Source organism: Culex pipiens, chromosome 3 (assembly GCF_016801865.2).
Source record: "Culex pipiens pallens isolate TS chromosome 3, TS_CPP_V2, whole genome shotgun sequence".
NCBI lineage: Eukaryota > Metazoa > Arthropoda > Insecta > Diptera > Culicidae > Culex > Culex pipiens.
Genome location: NC_068939.1, coordinates 44,670,765 through 44,684,490, shown reverse-complemented (window position 1 = coordinate 44,684,490; position 13,726 = coordinate 44,670,765). Strand labels below are relative to the sequence as shown.

The following is a 13,726-nucleotide window of genomic DNA, read 5'->3' as shown; positions in this document are numbered from 1 at the left end:
TGAACGTTGTAGGGTTCCCCCGGTGACAGTTCGCGCTCGTTCAGCGGTGTGTGCGGTCGTGATGTAAAAGTTGTGCGGGATCAAAACATTGGAAGATTTTCTGGAATTTTGCACGCTTTTTTTACGATTGTTCCGGATTAAAATAGGATGGCACTGTTTGTGAGGTTTGCCGGAAGTCGACCGGTGGTGCAGCTAACGTCGGTGCGGGTCGCTGGATGCCGGTTTCAGTCGACCCAACAGGAACTGGACACCAGCAGCAAGCATGTCGACGACGAAGGTAGGGATGAGGATTTTGGTTGATGATTAGTTTTGATTGAAAAAGTTTTTTTTGTAGAATTTCGAGTGCTGAATTTTAAACAAGTTCGAGCCCAGCGGGTCGCACGACGTAAAATGAACAAAACTGAAGTGCCGCCACCGAGGTAAGTTTTTTTGGTAATAAAAAAAAAAATGTATTTTTTGGTAGATGAGCAATCATTTGAGATTTCGGTCATTCGATTTTTTTGTATTTTTTGATCCGGCTGAAACTTTTTTGGAGCCTTTGTTATGCCCAAAGAAGCCGTTTTGCACCATAAGTTTGTCCATATAATTTTCCATACAAATTTGGCAGCTGCCCTTACAGAAATAGTATACGAAAATTAAAAAATCTGTATCTTCTGAAGGAATTTTTTGTCCGATTTTGTGTCTTCGGCAAAGTCGTAGGTATATTTTTTATTATTTTCTGATATATTTTAGGGGACCTTAAATGCCAACTTTTCAGAAATTTCCAGAACGGGCAAAAAATCTTTGACCGAGTTAGAATTTTTTGTATCAATACAGATTTTTTCAAAAAAAAAAATATATATATATATATATATATATATATATTAGTCGCAAACATTTTTCGAAATCAAATTTGCAATCAAAAAAAACTTTAGTGAAATTTTGATAAAAGGTACCGTTTGCAAGTTATAGCCATTTTTTGCCTTCCTGTTTTTTTAAATAATCGCTGTTATTTTTTTTTTTTTCAATTAGTGGTCATGTTTGCCAATTTTGAAAAAATATTTTTGAAAAGCAAAATATAGAGGATTTTCTCATCTTTTCAAAAGTATTTTTAAAAAAACCCTAAAACGTTATCCAGTTTTTTAAGCGAAAATGGCGTTCGAATGGTGAACGCCCGAAATGTCAAAATCACGCAGTGGTACCAACGTTACGAAAAAAGTGTGCCATGGCATGACAGCCGCATTTTTTTTCTAATGTTGGTGGTCTTGCACGATTTTGACATTTCGGACGTTCAACATTCGAACGCCATCTTCGCTTAAAAATCTGGATAGCTCGAAAAAGGTGTGTTATTTCTTTGGAAATCAAGTTTAAATGACAAAAAGTGAAATTAAAAATCAGTTAAAATACCGTGTATATTTTTTTCAGTGTAGCGTTATCCATTACTACAACTTTGCCGAAGAAACCAAATCGACCAAAAAATTCCTTCAAAAGATACAGATTTTGGAATTTTCATGCATCATTTTTGTATGGACAGCAACCAAATTTGTATGGAAAATTATATGAACAAACTAATGATGCAAAATGGCTTCTTTGGGCATACCGAAGGCACCAAAAAAGTTTCAGCCGGATTAAAAAAATACAAAAATAAAAAAAAAACCGACTTCATAGAGAATTGCTCAGATGTAAAAAGTATAAGAAATCAAATACTGGTAGAGGTCTGAGATTTCCAAAAATAGTGTCCACGTGGTTTATGGATGGTCCCTTCTAGTGTTTCAAATTTTTTATCAAATCAAAACCATTTTCAACTGCCCTAAATTTCAATGTGGCTACGATTTGCCTTTCTGTATTTTTACACATAGGGGCAGAGGGGGCAGAATGGACCAGGGGGCAGAATGGACGTCAAAAAACATCACCACATCGAAAACGATGTTTGAATTCATTGTATTTTTCGAATTGTGAGCGAAAATGTAAATTATTGACAAAACAACGCAAATGTTATTTATTTCGAGGTTTTCAAATAAGCTTTCTGAAAAGTTGAATTGTTTGAATTTTTTTTCAATGCTTATAATGTTACTAGATTTTACTACCAAGGTAATCAAACAACAATGGAACCTTCAAATCATTTAGAGGCTTGGTGGTAGAAGTGTTAAATTAAAATCCACTTGGGGGCAGAATGGACCACCCTTATCCTGCCTTATAAAAACAATCAAAAGTTATGAAATTTTTATTAAATGTATTATTTCACTATTTTTATAAAAGTGGTCAAACTTCATGGAAACTATGTTGGAAAGGTCCCTCAAGTCATTTCTTATTACCCTTCAAAGTTGTGTTAGGAGAAATGGCTTGTTTTCCAAGGTGGCCCATTCTGCCCCGCAGGGTGGTCCATTCTGCCCCGTACCCTGGAAAGTTAGTCGTAAAAACTTTTTTTTTAAGTGGCTCAAAAATAGTTTCAATTAAAAAAATTTCATCAACCAAGTATACAACATTGAAGGGCACATTCCAAAGCATAAGCCTACTACACTGGATTCATAAATTTGTATGTTTTTCTATGATTTTCGGTACATTTTACTTAGGTGGACCATTCTGCCACCCCCCCCGCCCCCCCCGGCTCCTTTTACAAATGTTTTTTATTAACTAAAGCTACCATTTTATTGTAAACGTGCCTATTTTAGGGCTGAAGTTTTATTTTCTTAAATTTTCTCTTCGTCAAAAGGAGCATCGGGGCTCACTGGTTTGGTTTGCTTTTATCGGACTGGATGCGTTTGTGTTAAATAAGATTGGATTAGATGTGAATATTTGAAAATATAAATCTTGGGAAAACATTTCCGATCGATTTGGTGACTTCGGCAAAGTTGTAGATAATGATAAGGACCTTTAAAAACAACAGGTATGACCGATTCTTAGCACTTGTTTACCAAGCAGTCATTTTTCAAGTTGAACTTTGGATGGTTCTGATAATTTTCCATGTTTTCCAACTATTTGAACCACTCAAAAAACATAATTCCACACCAAAGTTCCTATTCTTAACATATCTGTGAGCAGAAGTTGTAAAATGTATAAACGCTGGAAATTTTTAATTTTCCCTACTTTTTTTAAATAATTGCTAAAATTCATGGATGGAATGCAGATATTTAATCATTCCAACGGAATTTTATAGTAAAATGACTCTTTTATAAGCCCTCTTATTGACAAAAGCAGATTCTGTAGTTATAAAATTATATAGGACATTTAAAAAGGGGGTATATGGAAGCGTTGTCCCGTCACGATAAATGACAATTGTTTAATTTCCAATAATTCGTGAAATCGGATTTGCATCATATTTTGGATTCTCTTCGTACTCGAAAACCCCTTTAAAATGCTTATTAGAAATCGAAAATTTGGCCAAAAGGAACCACAGTTACGACTGACGCAAGTTTGCGTTGTCCCGTCACGCCAATTTTTTGGCCAAGACACGAATTCAAAAAAAGGTGCTCATTTGTTGTGTCTAGAAGCAAATCGTGTAACAGGCCAGTTTTTGATCGATCTAGACTAAATCGACCAAATTTACCTGTTGATTTTCCTGAGTCTCAATGGGAAGCGAGATATTCAAGATGGCGTCCAATATGGTGGCTGAATGGAAAAACCATAATAAAAGGATTTTTAAGTTCAATCTACTAGTCAAATTCAACTAATTTGGGATCGCTGAACTCGAATATGAGCCATATGAAACTAAAAAGTACTCAGGGAATGTGCAATCCAATATGGCGGCCAAGATGGCGAACCTAGAATATTGGAAATTTTTATACAGAAATGTAACAATTGATTTGGGGATGCTGAACTTGAATACAATCTTTAGAATATTCTAAAGTCCATAGAACAGTCTGTGCGGCATAATGCCAAATACGGTGACAAATAAACAAATAAGTACTCAGGGAATGCAATTCAATTTTTTAGCATCGCCATATAGGCCGCCATCTTAGATTGCACATTCGCTAAGTACTTTGGAGTATTATATGGCTCATATTCGAGTTCAGCGACCCCAAATTAATTAAATTTGACCCGTTGATTGCCTGTTACAAACTTGAAAAAAAAATCAAATTTTCTAGCTTCGCCATATTGGCCGCCATCTTGGATTGCACATTCCCTGAGTATTTTGGAATATTCTAGGGCTCATTTTGGATTGCAAAAACGAAACTATTGGCACTACGCCCCCCGGGGCATGGCCTTCCTCTAACGTGGGATTTCTGCTCCAGCGCCTCTGACGAGACAGGAGAAACCGGGACCGACGTTTTACTTCACCATCCGATAGAAGCTCAGTGGATAAGGCGGGAATCGAACCCGCGTCTCATAGCATCATCGGGATCGGCAGCCGAAGCCGCTACCCCTGCGCCACGAGACCCACTTTGGATTGCACATTCCCTGAATACTTTGCAGTACTCTACTGCCGTTCTACGCATAATTGTCCCATCTTAAAAAAAATGCAACTGAGAAATCGCCTTTGAAATTTTTCGATCGATTTCTTTGTTTCTACGCATAATTGTCCCGTGGGTTCCTATCCGTCCTATGTGTCCCTAATCGCCCCAGTTAGTATTTTATCACTCTTATTTATGATCCTCTTGCTATACAATAGGTAATCAAGGCATAATGCTTAGTGAAACTAATGATTCCGTGTAAGAAAATACATGGTGGGACAATTATGCGTAGAAGTGTAACGATGGGACAAACAGACTTGGTATTGTTTTTGATGAGTTTCCGAACAAAGTACTAGATTTTATGTGTTTTTCTAAAAGTATACGACAAACTAAACATAAAAATGTCAAAAAGTCAAAATCGTCCAAAAATGACATGGGACAATTCGAGCCAAACATTTCATTAGGGCACAAAAGCAAAAACCGCGATTCGAGAAAATCGCTTGCAAAAAATGGACAACTTGTTTCAATTCCTATTTAAAAAATAAGCTTGACTGATGGTATTTTTACTGATGATTCGATAAAACACATCATTATCCTCAACTCTGCTTTACTGCTTCTTAATTTATGTTGATTTTCACAATAAAACTCATAATTTTAAAAAATCTCGTTATTAGGCCCTTTTAGCTTTCCAACTGCTGTTCATAATGGGCCCTTTCTAAATGCAATTTCGAAGAGAACTAAAAGGGCACTAAAGCGCTGTCACCGGATTGTTGTTTTGAATGATGTTTATGGGACCTTTTGTTCAGTTAGAAATAATGAGGAATTCAGGGAACATTATGTTAATTAGTGATGTTTTGTGATCGAATGGTGAGAATAAGGCATGTGAAACATAAAAATTCTTCAAAAGTGCACTGAACAGCATCGGACCGTATTAAATATTGCGTTTCGACGAAGTTTTTTTCTGCAGAAATCCTTGGTGAAACGTAAACCAAACGTTGTTTTGAAGTGAATTAGTGTTAAGAATGTATGAAAAGTTCACTTTATATCATAGAAAGTTCCTCAACTACGAAAAACTAACGAAAAATAAAAGGGCACAATTGAACTTTTTTTCTGGTTCGGAGTGAACATTGTTATGGGCCCTTTTGTGGTTTTGATTTTTTCAATAGGAAATTGTTTGTTATCAATCTGATTCTTGGAGGGCATGTAGGGAGTGTACTAATGAATGGAATAGTGGAATAATCCCGAATGTTTACGTTTTGGTTTTGTGCCCTAATGAAATGTTTGGCTCGAATTATGCGTAGAACGGCAGTCTAGGAGTCATATTCTAGCTCAGCGACTCCAAATGGAGCATTTCCATTCGAGCAGTTTTTGCTTTTTTCTACAATGTATTTCTTATGGAGCGAACTGTCAAAAACTGCTCGACTGCGGGTGCTCCATTAGTTAAAGTTGACTAGTCAGTAGAGATTTCGAGCCAAACATTTCATTAGGGCACAAAACCAAAAAGTAAACATTCGGGATTATTCCACTATTCCACTCCAAAGTACACTCCCTACATGCCCTCCAAGAATCAGATTGATGGCAAACAATTTCCTATTGAAAAAATCAAAAAAACAAAAGGGCACATAACAATGTTCACTCCAAACCAGAAAAAAAGTTCAATTGTGCCCTTTTCTTTTTCGTTAGTTTTTCGTGGTTAAGGAACTTTCTATGTTATAAAGTGAACTTTTCATACATTCTTAACACTAATTCTCTTCAAAACAAAGTTTGGTTAACGTTTCACCAAGGGTTTCTGCAGAAAAAAAACTTCGTCGAAATACAATATTAAATACGGCCCGCGGCTGCTGTTCAGTACACTTTTGAAGAATTTTAATGTTTCACATACCTTATCTGCTCCATTCGATCATAAAACTTCACCAATTATCAAAATTTCCACTGAATTCCTCATTATTTCTAACTAAACAAAAGGGCCCATAAACATCATTCAAAACAACAATCCGGTGACAGCGCTTTAGTGCCCTTTTAGTTCTCTTCGAAATTGCATTTAGAAAGGGCCCATTATGAACAGCAGTTGGAAAGCTAAAAGGGCCTAATAACGAGATTTTTTAAAATTATGAGTTTTATTGCGAAAATCAACATAAATTAAGAAGCAGTAAAGCAGAGTTGAGGATAATGGTGTGTTTTATCGAATCATCAGTAAAAATACCATCAGTCATGCTTATTTTTTAAATAGGAATTGAAACAAGTTGTCCATTTTTTGCAAGCGATTTTCTCGAATCGCGGTTTTTGCTTTTGTGCCCTAATGAAATGTTTGGCTCGATTTTCCCAATGGAGCACCCGCAGTCGAGCAGTTTTTGACAGTTCGCTCCATAAGAAATACATTGTAGAAAAAACAAAAACTGCTCGAATGGAAGTGCTCCATTGCTTCATTTCGTGACGGGACAACGCGAGCAAAACCCCCTTTTGCAAAATATCTGCGTTGTCCCGTCACGGAAAGAAGTACCTGTCAAATCAACAAAATTTTATGAAATTGGGTGATCCAGGAAGCAAAATCTTCGTTTTTCATTTTAGAAACAACTGTAGAAAAAGGTTTTTTCAAAAACTCACTAGGAGAGCAGAGTTCTTCACTTTTGTGTATAAAAATTAAAATGATCCAATTTTACGATGTTGTCCCGTCACGCTACATTTGTATCTCACTTGACTCAAACTTTGTGTTTTTAAATGTTTGCAGGAGTGAATCTTATTGGAAATATAATGTACTTTCCAAATTTTCCCACAGATTTTAAAGTTATCAGCAAAAAACTGAAAAAATATGCGTACAAACGTTGTCCCGTCACGAAAGAATCGGTCGTATACGAAAAGAAATCCAATTTTCAGGGGTTGCCACTCAGTTAGGAAAATCGGGAAAGTCGATAAAAGTAGGTAATTCGCCAAAATCAGCAAAGAGTCGGGAATTTGTGATTTTTTTTTATAAAAAAGTCGGAAACAAATTTGCGTGAAAAATATTTTGTTCTATCCCTTGAAAAATTTTCTTGTAAAAAATAGCATGTTTTTCTATTCAAAAGTTGCTATTCTGTAATCTAAACAATAATCTTGAATTGTTTAAAAAATTAAATTCGGTCCTTTAGGTTTGTGTACTCCTTATTTTTTTAGCTAGAGGAAATTCTCACATGTTTGGTGCTCCTAACTCTATCCAATTTGCGGATTTTGCACCATTTAAACAACATATTTTGTAGATCATTTGAGAAACTTGCTTGCTCATTTCCTATTGAGATATTGAGGTACAAAAACTTTAAATGCTGTTTTGAACGTTTCCATTATTGTAGTTAAATGTTTTTAAATTTATTCAGACATTTTGTTTGATGTTGTTGTTGACGATGTTGATAGGGGAAATATACCCTTTCTAAACAAACACCTATCTTCGTCATATGAAGAGTTTGATGTTCGAATAAAGCTCCAAAAATACTATTTAGGCTTTAAACTTACCAGCAACAGCACCGCCTCAAGTAAGCACGCAAATTTATGCCATTTACTGGCAAAACAGATCAAATTTAATGCACTTTTGATCATAATTTTTATTTTGCGAGACTAATTCTAATCGTTTTGGTGGCACACACAGAGCTTAACTGCTTAACGAAAGTCGCCATCACTATCTTTTCACTTACGCTAACGATTTCAAAGCGCTTAAGATATAAAATTGCTTCCAACTACCGGCAACATGTTCTTTTGCACATTAGTTTGTCACTCACTTGAAAAATAATTCCGAAACATGTAAATAATTAGCAAGCGCCATAAAAAAACAAACGCGCCAAGTTTTTTGACGTTTGACTTTTGACGACCCATTCCAATCAAAGGCTGAAGAAAACCGAGCGAGAGAGAAGGCAAATAAAGAACTAAGGGTGGCCACCAACACCACCAGCAGCGCATGTTGGAGTGAGCCAGTGATGCTAGGAAATTTTCTCTATAAATGCTAAATTTTCGTGAGTGTTCGCTTGAAATTTCATCAATTTTGGCAGCACTAAGCAGACCCAAAAGAGCGCTGGAAGAAAAAAAAAACTAAGCTGAAAATAGAAAAATGGGCGTGGCCCAATGCACTCGACTGATTAGAATGCATTTGGGAAACATTTTTTTTAATTGCTTGTAAAAGGAATAGCATTACTTTTAATAAAAGTGAAAATAAACAGAAATGTTCACAAAAAAGTTGCTCTACTCGTTGGTGTACTTGGATTTAGTAAATTTCAAGGAACACTCCAGATTATCCAGCATCATTCAAACACGACCGCTTTTTAGGCTTAAAATGAGTATATTTCCCATATCTAGAATTTTTTTTGAAAGGGTCCAATAAGCTAATCTGCCAGACGTCTTGCGTACCCAGACGGAAAAGGGGGGCGCCTGGCGGGCGTTTTGTCTTGGGCGCTGCACTTACCCGGTCGGAAATGGCGGACGCATTTCTGGCGTTCGTCTGGGGGCTTGCGCCAGCCATCTGGCAGAATTTTCCCCAGATTTGCCCAAGAATTCTGCCATGATTTCTGGCGAATATGACACAAACCGGTCGGGCACAGTTCAACCGATTGAACCGGTTGATTTTGTTGCCAGACAGCTGGCTGAAATTCTGCCCGATTTTCGCCAGATTCATCTGGCGTTACGCAAAACTTGTCTAGGATAAGTGTGCCAAGTGTGTCTGAACTGCACGACAAACGTCCGCCAGCGCCAGACACTCAAATTTACCAGATTATTTTCCGAGTGGGTAGCTACGCAAGACGTCTGGCAGATTTTCCCCCCGACTGGCCCAAGAATGTTGCCAGAATTCTGGCGAATATGCAACAAACCGGTCGTGCACGGTTCAACCGATTGAACCGATTGGTTTTTGTGCCAGACAGCTGTGAGTTATCCCGCCAGATTTTCGCCAGATTCGTCGGGCGTCACGCAAAACCTGGCTAAAAGAAATGTGCCAGGTGTGTCTGAACTGCACGACAAACGTCCGCCTGCGCCAGACACTCAAATTTACCAGATTTTTTTCCGACCGGGTAGCTAAGTGCAGCGCCCAAAACAAAACGCCCGCCAGGCGCCCCCCTTTTCCGTCTGGGTATTTATTATAATAGGATCTTTAAAAAAAACTCTAGACATCATATCGTACAAAATTAAAAATATCTTTTTTTAACAAAATTGTATAGAATTAAACACATTAAAAGAAGAAAATGTTTTAAACCGAACCCCATATTTTTTCACCTCTTTCCAGATCCCAACAGATGGCCACCGACCAGGACTGGGGCGCCGTCTGGCCCGGCCCCAAATCGTTCGTCCCGGCGTCCGTTCCGCTGCCGCTGCGCCAGGGCTACGTGTCGAAAAAGTACCAAATCCCGCCGGGCAAGTTCGCCAACGCCGAGCTGATGAAGATCCCCAACTTTCTGCACCTGACGCCGCCGGTCATCAAGAAGCAGTGCGAAGCGTTGAAGCAGTTCTGCACGCCCTGGCCGAAGGGGCTGGAGACGGAGGAGCGGATGCGGGCGAGCTTTCCGGTCGAGGTGGTGACGTCGGATTATTGCCACGCGTTGCCGACGATCCGGAATCCGCTGTCGCGGATCGTGACGGTGCAGCTGCGGGTGGACACGCTCGGGTTGGACAGGCACGCGAAGGATAAGTTTTTGCGCCTGGTTGGGGAGCGGTACTGTGCGGAGAGTGGGGTGTTGACGCTGGTCACGGATCGGTGTCCGTTGAAGCAGCAGAACTATGACTATGCGATGTACTTGTTGACGGCGTTGTATCACGAGTCGAATGTGACGGAACCGTGGGAGGACAGTAAGTCCGAAGCGGATATGGAGTTGTACGAGTTTGGGCGGAATCGGGCCAAGGTTAGTGCGGAAGGTATCTTGAACTGGGGGAAGAAGGAGGGAGAGGGTAAGGAGGAGGCTCCGGCGGCTTATGCTGGAGTTGTGGAGCAGTTGTTCAACGAGGGTGAGAACGAGTACAACGTGCAAAAGTATAAGGAACAGACGCTGGCGTTGCTCGGGTTGAGCAAGTGAGCGGTTCGGACGGTAGAATTGTTCAAGTTAGGAAATACAAAACGTGCTAATTAACTGTTGATTTTTTGTTGGTTCAATATCACATTTCCAGTAAAAGTCTTAAATAACCAGCCTAGAAAGAAAGTGAAACCGCTTCAATTCTTTTCATCTTGCACAATAAGCGTCAAGAACATAAAGCGCGTCTCCCAGTTTGAGTGACATGTGCACCAACCCTTGAACTTGGCGCGCGCCAACCTTCGGCTGAACCTTCCTTTATAAGTCACTGCAGAAACGTGCCAAGATCACAGTGCATGTAACGGCCAAATCGTCACCATGTTCACCTACGCCAGTGATTACCGTACGATCCTGTTCATTCTGGGACTGCTCCCGAGCGTAATTGTGAATCTCTCGACTAGTTATTCAAAGGAAAAGTTCAACGATGGAGTAGCAGCAGGACGAACCATTCCAGGAAGTGAATACCAGCTAGAATCCCCCCTGTTCGATCGTCACCAAAACGAAGAAGACGCCATCAACATGATTTCTGACGACGACGAACGCTACCAACTGGTCGGAGCATCGCCACCGCTGAGGTCCAAACGTCCCGGCTCGGAGTTCATCACCAGAAAGAACTTCAACCAATCAAACTGGCTAAACAAGCTGTTCGGCAAAGGCTGGAAGCACAAGCGAGTCGCGTTCGAGCAGGACTTGCTGTTCCCGAAGAAGACACCGCACGTGGACGCCGATTCCGACAAGATGGTTCCGATGGCGAGCAGCAGCAGCGACGACTACCGCTCGGGGCATTACTTCGACAGCTATGGGGATTGGCATCATCACGGCGGAGGTGGGAATGGTGGCGGAAACGGCGACCTGCCGGATCATCATCACCACCCGATTACGGTGACCTCGACCAATGGTCACGGGTACAGTTTGGCCGGGTTGAACCTGCTGAATCCGTTGATTTTGGTGGCGACGCTGTCGTTTATAATAAGCTTGATCAATGCAGTGTTGGGGGTCGTGGATAAGATTAGGCTGCCGGTGGTGAGGGCTCGCGATGGGTCGTCGGCGGGGCTGTCCCGGTTGGTGGATGATGGGTTTTACGATGAGCTGGACGGTGTGTTGGATGGGTTGCACAAGTCGCAGAAGAAGGGCGCGCCACAGTGATTGGATTGGGTTAAATAAATGTTTATTTCAGTGTTATTTTTTTTATAAACAAAAATAAATAATTATTATGGACGTTTCAACAAATGGTTTCTTTGATGATATCTCAGTAAAATTGGCAATTATCGAACTTGACATTGTATGTATTTAACAAAATAGTTAAAAACTTGCCAAACATAATGTTTTTGTGCTTCGGTTTAAACTGGTAAAATTTTCGATAAGAGTGGAAATAAATATATAATTATTAATTATATGTTTGAATTCTCGGAAATACTGATGTTACTTGAGCAGGGAAACGTTAGCAGGGAAAATTTTAGTTCCCGTATTGGCCACCAGATGGCGTCATTGAAATCCAATTTCCTTGCTCACTTCACATCGTCAGCAGGGAAAAAAATTGTGAAGACAGCAGGGAAAGTGAAATTTCCCTGCTAACGTAAATAGGATTTTTTCAAACTACAATTTTCTATCGTAAATGCAATCTTTTTAACAATATATTTGCTTTGATGTATTTAAATTAGTTTTTTTTAACTTATTTCAATGCCTTCGAATCTGAACAAATATTTTCCCTGCTAACGTATCAGTTACTGAGCAAGAAGAAAATTCATAGTCATGGATCACAAAAATCTGCGTTTTCAAACCAAAATAATAATTTAAGTGTAAAATATTTTTAAGTCATTCCTGTTCTTCAAGTGTTTCAGCAGTGAATTCTATCATTGGGGCGTGGCTTATTATTGTGATGAGCATTTTCCTTGCTAACTTCACAATAACCAAGTTTTCTGTTTTTTTTTTTTTTTTTTTTTTTTTTTTTTTTTTTTATACAGGCTAAGGTCATGTAGAACTATTTAAAAAATAAATGAGTAGGTATCTATTTAATTTAACACTAGCACATTTTACTACCTTTTCATAAAAGTACGATTGTAATGTAAACTCAAATAAATATTTTGTTTGAAATAACAATATCACATCTTTTCTGGTTGGACAAATCTTAAAGATTTGGATTTCCTTGCAAATATTTCTTTACCATTACCCGCTTGGTATTAGAATTTTATTTTAAAACAATTAAATTTATATTTTTTTCGAAATTTATATTTTTTTCAAACAGATGTCCCAGAATCATTTTTTTAAGCGAAGTCCCAGACAAATCAAAAATGTTTTCCCTGCTTACGTAACAGTTTACTGAGTTAAGTGTTACTTCAGCAGGGAAAACGTATGCCACGTCCCGCAAACGACCCACAACGTCGTCAGCAGGGCAAATAGTTGTGAAGACCGCAGATTTATGTTTTTTTACAGGGCCATGTATGGTGGCAAAGCTTTCACCTCATATGCGGTAGTTTGAGAGTTCAATTGCATTTGATATTTTTTCCCGAACTTATATGAACACCTTAGGGGTCGTGCATAAACCACGTGGCCTTTTTTTGGAGAATTTTTGACCCCCCTCCCCCCATGGTTTTTCGTGGTTTCACGCCACCCCCCCCCCCCCCCTATATGGCCACGTGGCTTTTTCCTCCCAGGTGAAAAATCTTAAAAAAAAAAACAAAATAAATATAGATTTCAAAAATGTTTATGCACCAATGATGTACCGTCAGTGGTGGTGACTTTAAGTCAAAGAACGATATTACTGTTGTTATTTTAACACAATAAAAACATTTCAAATTATATCGAAATAAATATTGTTGGGGAATGCTCCTGAATTTACCAACATTTTCCCAGAATATGGCTAGTATAATCACACCGTTCATAAATGCCAATCGTTTTAAAATTAACTCAAACTCACCCTTTAGAGGGGGTGACATTGGGTCAAACAGAAAACATTTTAGTTTGTGTAGGTGCTGTAACACCATTAAACCCAATTTAATAATATATAAAAAAACAGAAATTCACTTAAAAGTGTGAAAAAAGTATGATATCATTAAGTTTAAGGTAAATAATAACAGTATAACAATTTATTGAAATGGTACAGAAAGTAAAAAATACTCTCAACAAAACAAGCAACTTAGTAAAACATATGTATTCAAAATTATGGAATTGCAGTGCCATTAATTGCATCCAGAATAAATATGCTTTAAGAATTTAAGCTATTTTGATATATAAACAGCATTCATGATTTAATTTAAATGCGCTTTAAAATATTTTCTTAAAATCGAAATTAATTAAATAGAAAAGTTTTGTTTCAGGAAAATATTTTCATTTTATTTTAAG

At 38.4% G+C, this 13,726-nt stretch overlaps 1 protein-coding gene across 1 annotated transcript; it reads left to right on the top strand.

Moving 5' to 3' along the window:
- The first annotated feature begins 29 nt into the window (after window positions 1-29).
- On the top strand, window positions 30-10,444 carry LOC120429150 (28S ribosomal protein S35, mitochondrial). Its single transcript, XM_039594355.2, has 3 exons — window positions 30-277; window positions 335-419; window positions 9,607-10,444. The coding sequence occupies exons 1-3, from the start codon at window positions 148-150 to the stop codon at window positions 10,388-10,390; spliced, it is 999 nt and encodes a 332-aa protein (XP_039450289.1). The 5' UTR covers window positions 30-147; the 3' UTR covers window positions 10,391-10,444.
- Window positions 10,445-13,726: the final 3,282 nt, after the last annotated feature.